The 12,210-nt window shown below is 34.3% G+C and overlaps 1 protein-coding gene across 5 annotated transcripts in view; it reads right to left on the reverse strand.

The window, feature by feature from the left end:
- ADAM2 (ADAM metallopeptidase domain 2) overlaps window positions 1-12,210 on the reverse strand; it is a 142,177-nt gene that overhangs the window by 1,112 nt on the left and 128,855 nt on the right. For 2 of the 5 annotated variants that reach the window (XM_082715328.1, XM_082715326.1), the window contains exons 17-19: window positions 8,377-8,454; window positions 8,012-8,147; window positions 1,108-1,260 (exon numbers count right to left, since the gene is read on the reverse strand). In XM_082715328.1, coding sequence (XP_082571454.1) covers window positions 1,108-1,260; window positions 8,012-8,147; window positions 8,377-8,454 — 367 coding nt within the window. Of the gene's footprint in view, window positions 1-1,100; window positions 1,261-8,011; window positions 8,148-8,376; window positions 8,455-12,210 lie in introns of all 5 variants that reach the window. The other 3 variants (XM_082715327.1, XR_014306693.1, XR_014306694.1) reach the window with 3 other exon arrangements.

Here is a 12,210-nt window from a genome sequence, read left to right on the forward strand (position 1 = left end):
TTTTACTAGCTTTTCCCCTCAAGATATGTTATCAGTTTTTCCATAATACAGTCATCCAACATATGAATATTCCTTTAATGTTGAATTATGTTAACTATTTCACACACATTATTTCAGCAATTTTACATAAATTTATCAAAACATTTCTATGAAATGTATTCCCTTTTGGTATTATCTTATCAATTTTAATATTTTAATAAAATTTACTTATATTAAATAAAATGAATAGCACAGATATAAAATTCAAAGACAAAAATTATTTTGTAGCAATTTCTCTGAAGTAAGCTGATTTTAATATTATTTTTATTTTGAAGCAAATTTTCAGATATTTCTAAGGTCTTTTAATGAAAAGTAATGAAAAACTATTTGTTCTATTTTTCATTAGGTTAGCTTTGACTACAAACTAGATTTTTCAGTCTATTATTTATTGATTTTTAAATTTTTCTATCTCTAGTTGCCTCTCAATCTATTTAACTGCCTGAAAGACTATTTTTTAAGATTTCTGCTTTCTTTTAATAAGATATTCATAAGAGGGGTGCCTGGGTGTCTCAGTGGATTAAAGCCTCTGCCTTTGGCTCAGGTCATGGTCTCAGGGTCCTGGGATCAAGCCCTGCATTGGGGCTCTCTGCTCAGCAGGGAGCCTGCTTCCTCCTCTCTTTCTGCCTGCCTCTCTCCTACTTGTTATCTCTCTCTCTGTCAAATAAATAAATACAAATTTTAAAAAAAATCATAAAATACTTTGAAATATAAAAATATTAAAGAATAAAGTAATAATGCTTATATATATTTAATAGTTAAGATCAAAAGTAAATGGAGGTAAACATTAACTAAAAATCATTTCCACTTAATTTTAACCAAACAGAATTAGTTATAAGATTAAAATTAAAATTGCTGACTTTTGGAAAAATTCTGTTTTTCATCCATTGTACTAATTATTAATATATTATTATTATATTTTAATATAAATTTAAATATTCTCCCTAATTTTGAGTTATTAGTTATATCATGATGCTTTTATTAATAAGTCATATATATGCCAACAAATTATAAAAGTAATAAATCTTAAATATTAAATCATATGAAATATGAAATCAATATACTCATCACTTGTATACTCCTCAGTTTTCCATTTTTTCCTTTGGAAATAAACTTTTACCAGGGTGATAATCAGTACACAGAGAATAATGAAAAAGGGAATAAGTAAGAAAAATGGCCATCTGGTAGGTTTAGAATGGTAAATATCCTCAATGTAGCTTCTTTCTAGGAGAGAAAACATCAGTGATTTAAAAGCAATTACTAAGAATATAATAAAGATATTTCTTTATTTTAATATGACTATTAACATACGAAATTTTAACTCTTTTATAATTGTATAATTAACAAGATTTTAAATAAAGTAGATAAGTTGACAGCATAAGTGCCCTCCAAAATATTTCCTACTTCCAGAATATTCCTTTGCTTCATTATTAACTTTTTATTTCACAGTTTCTTTTCAGAACAGTTTGATAATATAGAGGAGAAGAAAGTGTGACCTCTGTAAAGAACACTTTTTCTCAATACCCTATTTTTAGTAAATACTGTACATGTTATAACGTTTTCATGAGGTCCAAATTGCCTTTCATGTCTTGTATTGATATGTATTTTCATGTCTTATCTAAGAAATTATTGCTTATTTTAAGGTCATATGGACATTTCTCTGCTTCTTTCAAGAAGATATATAGTTTTCATTTATATGTTCAGATTTATGATTACTTCTTATAAACTGTTAAGTTGAAATTTTAAGTGTCATTTGATCTTATTTGGATATTTAATTCTTACAGTACAATGTTTTGAACTGATTTCCTCCTTCATTGAACTACCTATATTTTCCTTGAAAAATTGATTAACCATAAAGCAATAGATACAATTACCAATGCCACACTAAATATAATCTATAATATACAATCTATCTATCTATCTATCTATATATATATATATAATCTCTATATGTACATACTATATAATAAAGTAAATGCAATATAAGTCAAATGGACAAAGATGTCCCTCTGTTCTTTTTCTGGGATTTTTTTTTCTGTTCTGACACTTTTTGCAAATATTTTAGAATCAAGTTGTTAATATATAAAAGTTGCATGGTTTTATGATTGGGTATTTTAATCTATAAATTTTATTAGAATTGACATCTTAGCAATAGTAAATCTTCCAATAGGTAAACATGACATATTTCTCCACTTATTTTGTTTCATTTAACATGTTTGCATTTCTGTTTTAGTTTCAGTGTAAAGGTATTAGACATCCTTTGTTAAATTTATCCTTAAAATTTTATTTTAATAATATTGTAAATGGGGGGCGCCTGGGTGGCTCAGTGGGTTAAGCCGCTGCCTTCGGCTCAGGTCATGATCTCAGGGTCCTGGGATCGAGTCCCGCATCGGGCTCTCTGCTCAGCAGGAAGCCTGCTTCCTCCTCTCTCTCTCTCTGCCTGCCTCTCTGCCTACTTGTGATCTCTCTCTGTCAAATAAATAAATAAATAAATAAATCTTTAAAAAAAATAATAATAATATTGTAAATGGTATTAATTTTAAATTGATTTCCACTTACTACTGCTATTATATAGCAATACTACTGACTTGTTTTTCAAGTTTTTATTTAAAGTCTTGTTAGTTGGGGTGCCTAGGTGGCTCAGTGGGTTAAGCCTCTGCCTTAAGCTCAGGTCATGACCTCAGGGTCCTGGGATGGAGCCCCATATCAGGCTCTCAGCTCAGTAGGGAGCCTGCTTCCCCCTCTCCCTCTGCCTCCCTCTGTTTGCTTGTGGAATCTCTCTCTCTCTCTCTCTTTCTCTTGTCAAATAAATAAATAAATAAAATATTTTTAAAAAATTCTTTAAAAAATAAAGTCTAATTAGTTAACATATAGCATAATAGTGGCTTCAGTAGAAGAATTTAGCGATTTGTCAATTATATATAATACCCAGTGCTCAACACAAGTGCAATCCTTAGTACCCATAACCCATTTAAACCATCCTCTGCCCACCTTCCCTCTAGTAACCTTCATTTTTTTTTAATTTTTTATTTTTTATAAACATATATTTTTATCCCCAGGGGTACAGGTCTGTGAATCACCAGGTTTACACACTTCACAGCACTCACCAAAGCACATAGTGACTCTTAATCTCACAAAACAAACTAAGGGTTGCTGGGGGGAGGGGGTTTGGGAGAAGGGGGTGGGATTATGAACCTTCAGTTTTATTCTCTATAATTAAGAATCTCTTTTAAAAAGTCTCTTAGGGTTTTCCTTTTATTTCCCCCCTTTCCCCTGTATTCATCTGTTTTGTTTCTTAAATTCCACATATGAGTAAAATTATATGGTATTTGTCTTTCTCTAATTTATTTCACATAGCATTTCACACTCTAGTTCCATCCTCCATCCACATCATTGCAAATGGCATAATTCGTTCTTTTTTAAGGCTGAGTAATATTTCATTATTTATCTATCTATATCATCTATCTATCATCTATCTAGCTAGCTAGCTATCATCTATCTATCTACCTAATCTCACATCTTCTATCTATATCTATCTTCTTTCTATCATCTATCATCTATCTTATCTATCTAACATGTATCTATCTAATCTCACATCTTCTTTATTCATTTATCAATTGATGGACACTAGGGTTCTTTCCATAATTTTTGTAGATAATTATAAATATTTTTGTAGATAATACTGCTATAAATCTCAGGGTCCATGTGTCTCTTCAAATCAGTGTTTGTGACCTTTGGGTAAATACCTAGTAGTGCAATTCTGGGTCATAGGGTAGTTCTAACTTGCAATTTTTGAGTAAACTCCATACTGTTTTCCAGCGTGGCTGCACCAATTTGCAACCACCAACAGTGTAAAAGGGTTTCCCTTTCTCCACATTCTCAGCATCTGTTGTTTCCTGTGTTGCCACTTTTAGCCATTCTGACAGGTGTGATGTGATATCTCATTGTAATTTGATTTGTATTTCCCTGATGATAAGTGATATGGAGCATATTTTCATATCTCTGTTGGCCAACTGTATGTCTTCTTTGGAAAAAATGTCTATTTGTGTCTTCTACCTATTTCTTAACTGGATTATTTGGCATTTGTGTGTTGAGTCTGATAATTTCTTTATATATCTTGGATATTACTGACTGAAAATTTCCTTTGACCTTTCAAAAGATATTATTTCTAAAAGTGTTTTGCAGATTCCTTAGGATTTTCTATATACTTTAAAACATCTTAGTCTCATTTCATCCTTTCAAATAATCTTTATGCTCCTGATTTCTCCTTTTTTGTTATTGCACTGGCTAGGATTTATGGGAAAATGTTGAATAGGCATAGTGAGAACATAATTAGTTTCCTCATCTTCAATATTTTTTTGAAAAAAGAGTGTATTTCATCACAATCTATATTAGCTATGTTTCCTTTTATTTTTTAATATTTTATTTATTTATTTGACAGACAGAGATCACAAGTAGGCAGAGAGTCAGGCAGAGAGAGGAAGGAAGCAGGCACCCTGCCAAGCAGAGAGCCTGATGTGGGGCTTGATCCCAGGACCCTGAGACCATGACCTGAGCCAAAGGCAGAGGCTTGACCCACTGAGCCACCCAGGCACCCCACTATGTTTCCTTTTAATTTTTTATCAGAGTAATCAAGTTTACTTCTGTTTGCTGCTTTAAAAAATTCATAAACAGGTGTTGAATTTTTTTTGTTAAATGATTTTTATGTATCAAGTGAGAAAGTCATATACTTTTTAAAAATAATTTTGTTGACTTGGTTGCACTGATTGACTTTCTAGTGATTAAGGAGACTTGCATTTCTAAGATAAAGTCCAACTAATTTGGATTACTATCCTTTTAATATAGATAGGTATAGAAGATGAGCTAATATTTTGTTAGGAATGTTTACATCTATGTTTATGAAAGATATTGTTCTGTAATTTCTCTGTGTTAACTTCCTTGTATGGATTTGATACTGGGTTATATTTTCCTCATACAATTAGGTGAAGAAGCCCCCTTAACTTGTTTTTTATTTTTTTTTTATTTTTTAAAGATTTTAATTACTTAAGAGAGAGAGAATAAATAGGTGGGAGGTGAGCAGAGGGAGAGAGAGAAGCAGACTTTCCACTGAGCAGGGAGCCCTATGCAGGTGGTCCTAGGACTCTTGAGATCACAACCTGAGTCAAAGGCAGAAGCTTAACCAACTAAGGAACCCAGCTGACCCCCTACCAGTTTTGCGGGAACCAGGTGGTGGGTATTGGAGAGGGCACGGATTGCATAGAGCACTGGGTGTGGTGCAAAAACAATGAATACTATTACACTGAAAATAAATTTAAAAAATAAATTTAAAATAAAATAAAAATAAGTTTAAAAAAATAAAAATAAATGATAAATGATATTTCTTCCTTGCAAACATTTGTTGGATTTGACCTGTGAAACCATCTATATCAATGTGTGGAGGGAGGGGGGGTGTTTAATTCTGTTGGTAGTTACATTTAAAAATTATAAACCCACAGATCAAAAAAGTTTTAATTATGGTGTCTTGGTTATATCCTTTGATTTATAATTCCTTTTCCAAAAGGAATAGCCATTTTTAAACAACTGAATAGCTTTATCAGCCTTGTTTCTTGCCCATACCTAATAAGATATAAGCCTTTTGAGATAAGCCTTTTTCTGCATAGAATCTTGGTGAGACTGCTATGGGATAACTGACTTAAGATTCTTCATAGTCTTATTCTTTGACAGTTTTTAGAAGCATTCTACTACATCACTTGGAAGACCCTTGCATAGATTAAGATGTATAAAATGCATCACTACCTTCCTGAGGTTTAAAAAAAAGTTGGGAGGGGTAGATGTCTTAAAGGGACACCTGGGTCTCTCAGTCAGTCAAGTATCTGCCTTCAATTCAGTTCATGATCCCAGGGTACTGGGATTTAGTCCCACATCAGGCTCTTTGCTCAGCAGGAAGCCTGCTTATCTCTCTGCCTGCTGCTCCCCCTGATTGTGTTTTCTTTCTCTCCCCCTGACAAATAAATAAAATTTTTAAAAATATATAAATATTAATAAATATAAAAAATAAATAATTTTTAAAAGGGTCTTACAGTCACGTGCTTGATTTAATTTTTTAGGTCAAATTTTATTTTTCAATATCTCAAATTTAGTTTTTAGCCATTTCTTACAATAAGAATGTTTTGTTGGAAGAGAGTCCAGGGATAAGAATGTTTCATTTTCAAACTAAATCCAAATGAAACCCAAAAAACCCCAAATCCTGTCTTTGTGTTTGATCTACATTGTACTTGAAAATTGAAGTATTTTTCATCAATTATTACTGTCTTCTCATGTTTTACCATAGGTTACTTAAATCACATTCTGGAAATCTTTACAATCTACCTGGAAATCTTGTTGACCAGAACCAGTGAATTCTACTTTCCACATTACCACAGGCAGCTGTGATGACAAACAATTTACCACTTCATAATAAATGTCCCTATTTCTCCAACATCTAATAACATGTTTTTAAGCTGTCTTTCGATTGATCACTCACAGTCTTCTCAAGACAATTTCAACAATATACTAAAAGTCTTCAACAGTTTCCTAGAGGTCTACCTTCTGGGCAACATTCAGTTCCAAAGCTAATGCCTTAATATCTTAGATTCATTTTATGTAAATAAAAAAAACCCATCTGATTATCAAATTGTTTTCTATTACACACACACAAAGATGTTTTCATATATATAAAATATACAGAGAAAGATGTAAAACATGCAGGAAAATTCTTAGTAATGTAGTAATTTATATTTTTAAGATTTTATTTATTTATTTGTCAGAGAGCGAGCACATGCAAGGGGAGTGGCAAGCAGAGGGAGAAGCAGGCAGAGGGAGAAGAGGGCTCCCACTGAGCAGGGAAACCTATGGGGGACTTGATCATGACCTGAGTCAAAGGCAGACACTTAACAAACTGAAACACCCAGGCATCCACAAATATAGTACTTTAAAATAATCATTTACTTTTGTCCATTTTGTTCATTTTGTGTGTCATGAATTTGGGGAATTTGCATTTTGTGTCTCAGTGTAATCAAATTTCAAATTGGGAAGATGATTTTCAACAGATGAGTGTTCCAATAATGAGAGTTACAAGAATTAGTATTTTAAAGGACCCAGTCAGAATCTCACTTCTGTACTTTTTGTGGATAAATAACATCACTAAGGTCAAACTGAAATGATATGTGTGTGCTCAAAATATGCCTTAATTATCCTAAATTTAAGTTTTCATATGTAGTCTGGCCCTAAGTATTGTGGGATATGCTGGGTTACTCTAAAACCCAATTCTTTTTGGACCTAAAAAAAAAAAAAATGTAGGAAACTACTTCAGACTTTAGTTATATTCAGCCAACAGGAATAGCTGGGTAACATTTGGAAAGTCAGAATAATGAAATATTCATGATATTTATCCCCCTGCCTCTGCAGCATCTCCCATGGTGGCTGCATATACTCTATACCTCTACCTCATGCTGGACAGTACCTCTCCCTATGATTTAGATCCTAGTATGTATGTATCCCTGACCATAGTTACATGTCATGAAAGTGCCTCAGATTCTGGTTCTAATAATACCAAGTCTTCCCATTTTTTTTTTTTTATAGGCCTAAGAAGTAGTAGTAGATTCCTGTGTTGCCTCAAGATTCTCTGATGGGCTTTCAACTCTGCTATTATGTGTTAGCTAACTAAGCCTTATATTGAATTCTTTCTGTGTGAAGGACTAAAGTCATTTCTATTTTACTGGATGGGCCTTTACTGATATATCTTATTTATAATGTATGTTACATATGTTATATTACTCTCTACAGTAAAACTTAAGTTAGCTAAAATGTCTTATTATTTGATGTCTATACATAATTTAAATATAGATTGACAGACAAATAAATAAAATGTTATTTTATTAAATTTAATAAATTAAAATAGTTTTAGTTATATTTTCAGTTTGCTATTAATACTTACCAGAAGAGAGACCACCAAGTACACCTTGAAAATTACCACTGTCAATACTCCCACCAATCCATTTTTCAGAAATAGTTAGGCAATTAGGAGGTAAATATTTGGGGTTACAATGACAGTTCTTTTTATTATTGCATATCTGAAACCAGGAGAAATATCACCTTATGAGATAGGTTGCTATAATTATTTGTGTTCCAGTAGAATTTTAAAAATAATACTTAGGTAAAGTAAGGCCAATCTTGTTATGTGGTTTATGAGTATATAAATCTGTGTGTGTGTGTGCGCGTGTGCGCACACGATATTGTGTGTTTACATTCTAGCATTATTCTCAATGATTTATATTCTCACATCATATTACTGGTACTTACTCCTTGTTCATTGCATTTTTTTGGAGTACAATCATAATTCAAGTATGCAGCATCTACACATTCTTTATTCCTACAAACCTAAAATAAAAATAAGCCAAAATAGATTAACATATGAAATAATATCTGTATTTGTCATTTCACTAAAAGAATTTTATATTATTCTGACATAAGAGACATCCATTTAGCAATAAGTGTTAACACTAAGTGATTATTTTATAGTGCTACTGTGTTTCCAGCACTAGATGAGACTCTGATTATCTGATAGTAAAGAAAACAACAAAAGTATCTTCCCCTCTTATACTGGAATAAAATGTATGGACATGAAATAAATAAAAGTGAAGAGCTAACAGGAGATCAGCTAGATAGCTTATCTAAAGATTGCAAACACCTGCAAATCCATCGGCAGATAGAAGAGAAGAAGAACAGCAATTCTGGAAACATAAAAACAACCACTTTCTGAAAGGTATGACTGGTGGAGAAGTGCATCCAAAGTGACGGGTAGACAGACCCCGGGGGGGAGAGCCGGCTCCCGGCAAGTGGCGTAGCAATGGAGCGCAAAATCAGGACTTATAAAAGTCTGTTCCGCTGAGGGACATCGCTCCAGAGGCTAAACTGGGGCGAAGTCCACGTGGGGTCAGTGTGGCCTCAGGTCCTGCAGGGCAGAATGATCGGGGGTGTCTGAGTGTCGCAGAGCTTGCGGGTATTGGAACGGGAAAACGGGCTACAGAGACAGAGCCAACAGTAAGATCACAGCTCGGGGGTACTTTGAACCGGTCACAGGCTTGGTGAGCTCGGAGCGCGGCAGGAGGTAGGGCAGACAGGAGTAACTGGGCGCTGTTCTCTGAGGGCGCACTGAGGAGTGGGGCCCCGGGCTCTAATCTCCTCCGGGCCGGAGACCAGGAGGCCGCCATTTGTATTCCCGTCCTTCGGAACTCTACGGAAAGCATTCAGGGAACAAAAGCTCCTGAAAGCAAACACCAGCGGATTACTCAGCCCCTGGTAAGGGCGGTGCAATTCCACCTGGGGCAAAACACTTCAGAATCACTACACCAGGCCCCTCGCCCAGATGATCAACAAGAAATCCAGCCAAGACCAAGTTCACCTACCAAGGAGTGCGGTTTCAATACCAAGGAGAGAAGAAGAATTCCAGAGGAGGAGAAAGCAGAGCACGTAACTCATGGCTTTCTCCCTGTGATTTTTTTTAGTCTTGCAGTTAATTTAATTTTTTCTTTTTCATTTTATTTCTCTATTTCTGCTAAAAGTTTTTTAACTTTTAACCTTTTCTTTTTTAATGTTTTTTAACTAGTTTATCTAATATATATATTTTTTCTTTTTTATATTTTTCTTTATTCGTTTTCTGTTTTTAAATTCTTTTCTTTTCTTTTCTTTTTTCTTTCTTTTCTTTCTTTTCTTTTCTTTCTTTTTTTTGAAACTCTTTTTATCCCCTTTTTCCCCACTCATGATTTGGGATCTCTTCTGATTTGGTTAAAGCATATTTTCCTAGGGTTATTGCCACCCTTTCAGAATTTTAATTGCTCCTTCATATACTCTTATCTGGAAAAAATGACAAGGTGAAAAAATTCACCACAAAAAAAGAAAAAGAGGCAGTACCGAAGGCTAGGGACCTAATCAATACAGACATTGCTAATATGTCAGATCTAGAGTTCAGAATGACAATTCTCAAAGTTCTAGCCAGGCTCAAAAAAGGCATGGAAGATATTAGAGAAAACGTCTCGGGAGATATAAAAGCCCTTTCTGGAGAAATAAAAGAACTAAAATCTAACCAAGTTGAAATCAAAAAAGCTATTAATGAGGTGCAATCAAAAATGGAGGCTCTAACTACTAGGATAAATGAGGCAGAAGAAAGAATTAGTGATATAGAAGACCAAATGACAGAGAATAAAGAAGCTGAGCAAAAGAGGGACAAACAGCAAATGGACCACGAGGGGAGAATTCGAGAGATAAATGACACCATAAGACGAAACAACATTAGAATAATTGGGATTCCAGAAGAAGAAGAAAGAGAGAGGGGAGCAGAAGGTATACTGGAGAGAATTATTGGGGAGAATTTCCCCAATATAGCAAAGGGAACGAGCATCAAAATTCAGGAGGTTCAGAGAATGCCCCTCAAAATCAATAAGAATAGGCCCACACCCCGTCACCTAATAGTAAAATTTACAAGTCTCAGTGACAAAGAGAAAATCTTGAAAGCAGCCCGGGAAAAGAAGTCTGTAACATACAATGGTAAAAATATTAGATTGGCAGCTGACTTATCCACAGAGACTTGGCAGGCCAGAAAGAGATGGCATGATATTTTCAGAGCACTAAATGAGAAAAACATGCAGCCAAGAATACTATATCCATCTAGGCTATCATTGAAAATAGAAGGAGAGATTAAAAGCTTCCAGGACAAACAAAAACTGAAAGAATTTGCAAACACCAAACCAGCTCTACAGGAAATATTGAAAGGGGTCCTCTAAGCAAAGAGAGAGCCAACAAGTGGTAGATCAGAAAGGAACAGAGACCATATACATTAACAGTCACCTTACAGGCAATACAATGGCACTAAATTCATATCTCTCAATAGTTAGCCTGAATGTGAATGGGCTAAATGCCCCTGTCAAAAGACACAGGGTATCAGAATGGATAAAAAAACAAAACCCATCTATATGTTGCCTCCAAGAAACTCATTTTAAGCCCGAAGACACCTCCAGATTTAAAGTGAGGGGTGGAAAAGAATTTACCATGCTAATGGACATCAGAAGAAAGCAGGAGTGGCAATCCTTATATCAGATCAATTAGATTTTAATCCAAAGACTGTAATAAGAGATGAGGAAGGACACTATATCATACTCAAAGGGTCTGTCCAACCAGAAGATCTAACAATGTTAAATATCTATGCCCCCAACGTGGGAGCAGCCAACTATATAAACCAATTAATAACAAAATCAAAGAAACACATGAACAATAATACAATAATAGTAGGGGACTTTAACACTCCCCTCAGTGAAATGGACAGATCATCCAAGCAAAAGATCAACAAGGAAATAAAGGCCTTAAATGACACATTGGACCAGATGGACATCACAGATAATTTCAGAACATTTCATCCCAAAGCGACAGAATACACATTCTTCTGTAGTGCACATGGAACATTCTCCAGAATAGATCACATCATGTGTCATAAATCAGATCTCAGCTGGTATCAAAAGATTGGGATCATCCCTGCATATTTTCAGGCCACAATGCTCTGAAGCTAGAACTCAAACACAAGAGGAAGTTTGGAAGGAACCCAAATACATGGAGACTAAACAGCATCCTTCTAAAGAATGAATGGGTCAACTGGGAAATTAAAGAATTGAAAGAAATCGTGGAAACAAATGATAATGAAAATACAATGGTTCAAAATCTGTGGGACACAACAAAGGCAGTCCTGAGAGGAAAATATATAGCATTAGAAGCCTTTCTCGGGAAACAAGAAAGGTCCCAGGTACACAACATAACCCTACACCTAAAGGAGCTGGAGAAAGAATAAGAAAGAAACCCTAAGCCCAGCAGGAGAAGAGAAATCATAAAAGTCAGAGCAGAAATCAATGAAATAGAAACCAAAAAAACAATAGAGCAAATCAATAAAACTAGGAGCTGGTTCTTTGAAAGAATTAATAAAATTGATAAACCACTGGCCATACTTATCAAAAAGAAAAGAGAAAGGACCCAAATAAATAAAATCATGAATGAAAGAGGAGAGATCACAACTAACACCAAGGAAATACAAACAATTTTAAGAACATATTATGAGCAACTCTACGCCAACAAGTTTAAAAATCTGGAAGA

This window comes from Mustela nivalis (assembly GCF_964662115.1).
Source record: "Mustela nivalis genome assembly, chromosome: 20".
Lineage (NCBI taxonomy): Eukaryota > Metazoa > Chordata > Mammalia > Carnivora > Mustelidae > Mustela > Mustela nivalis.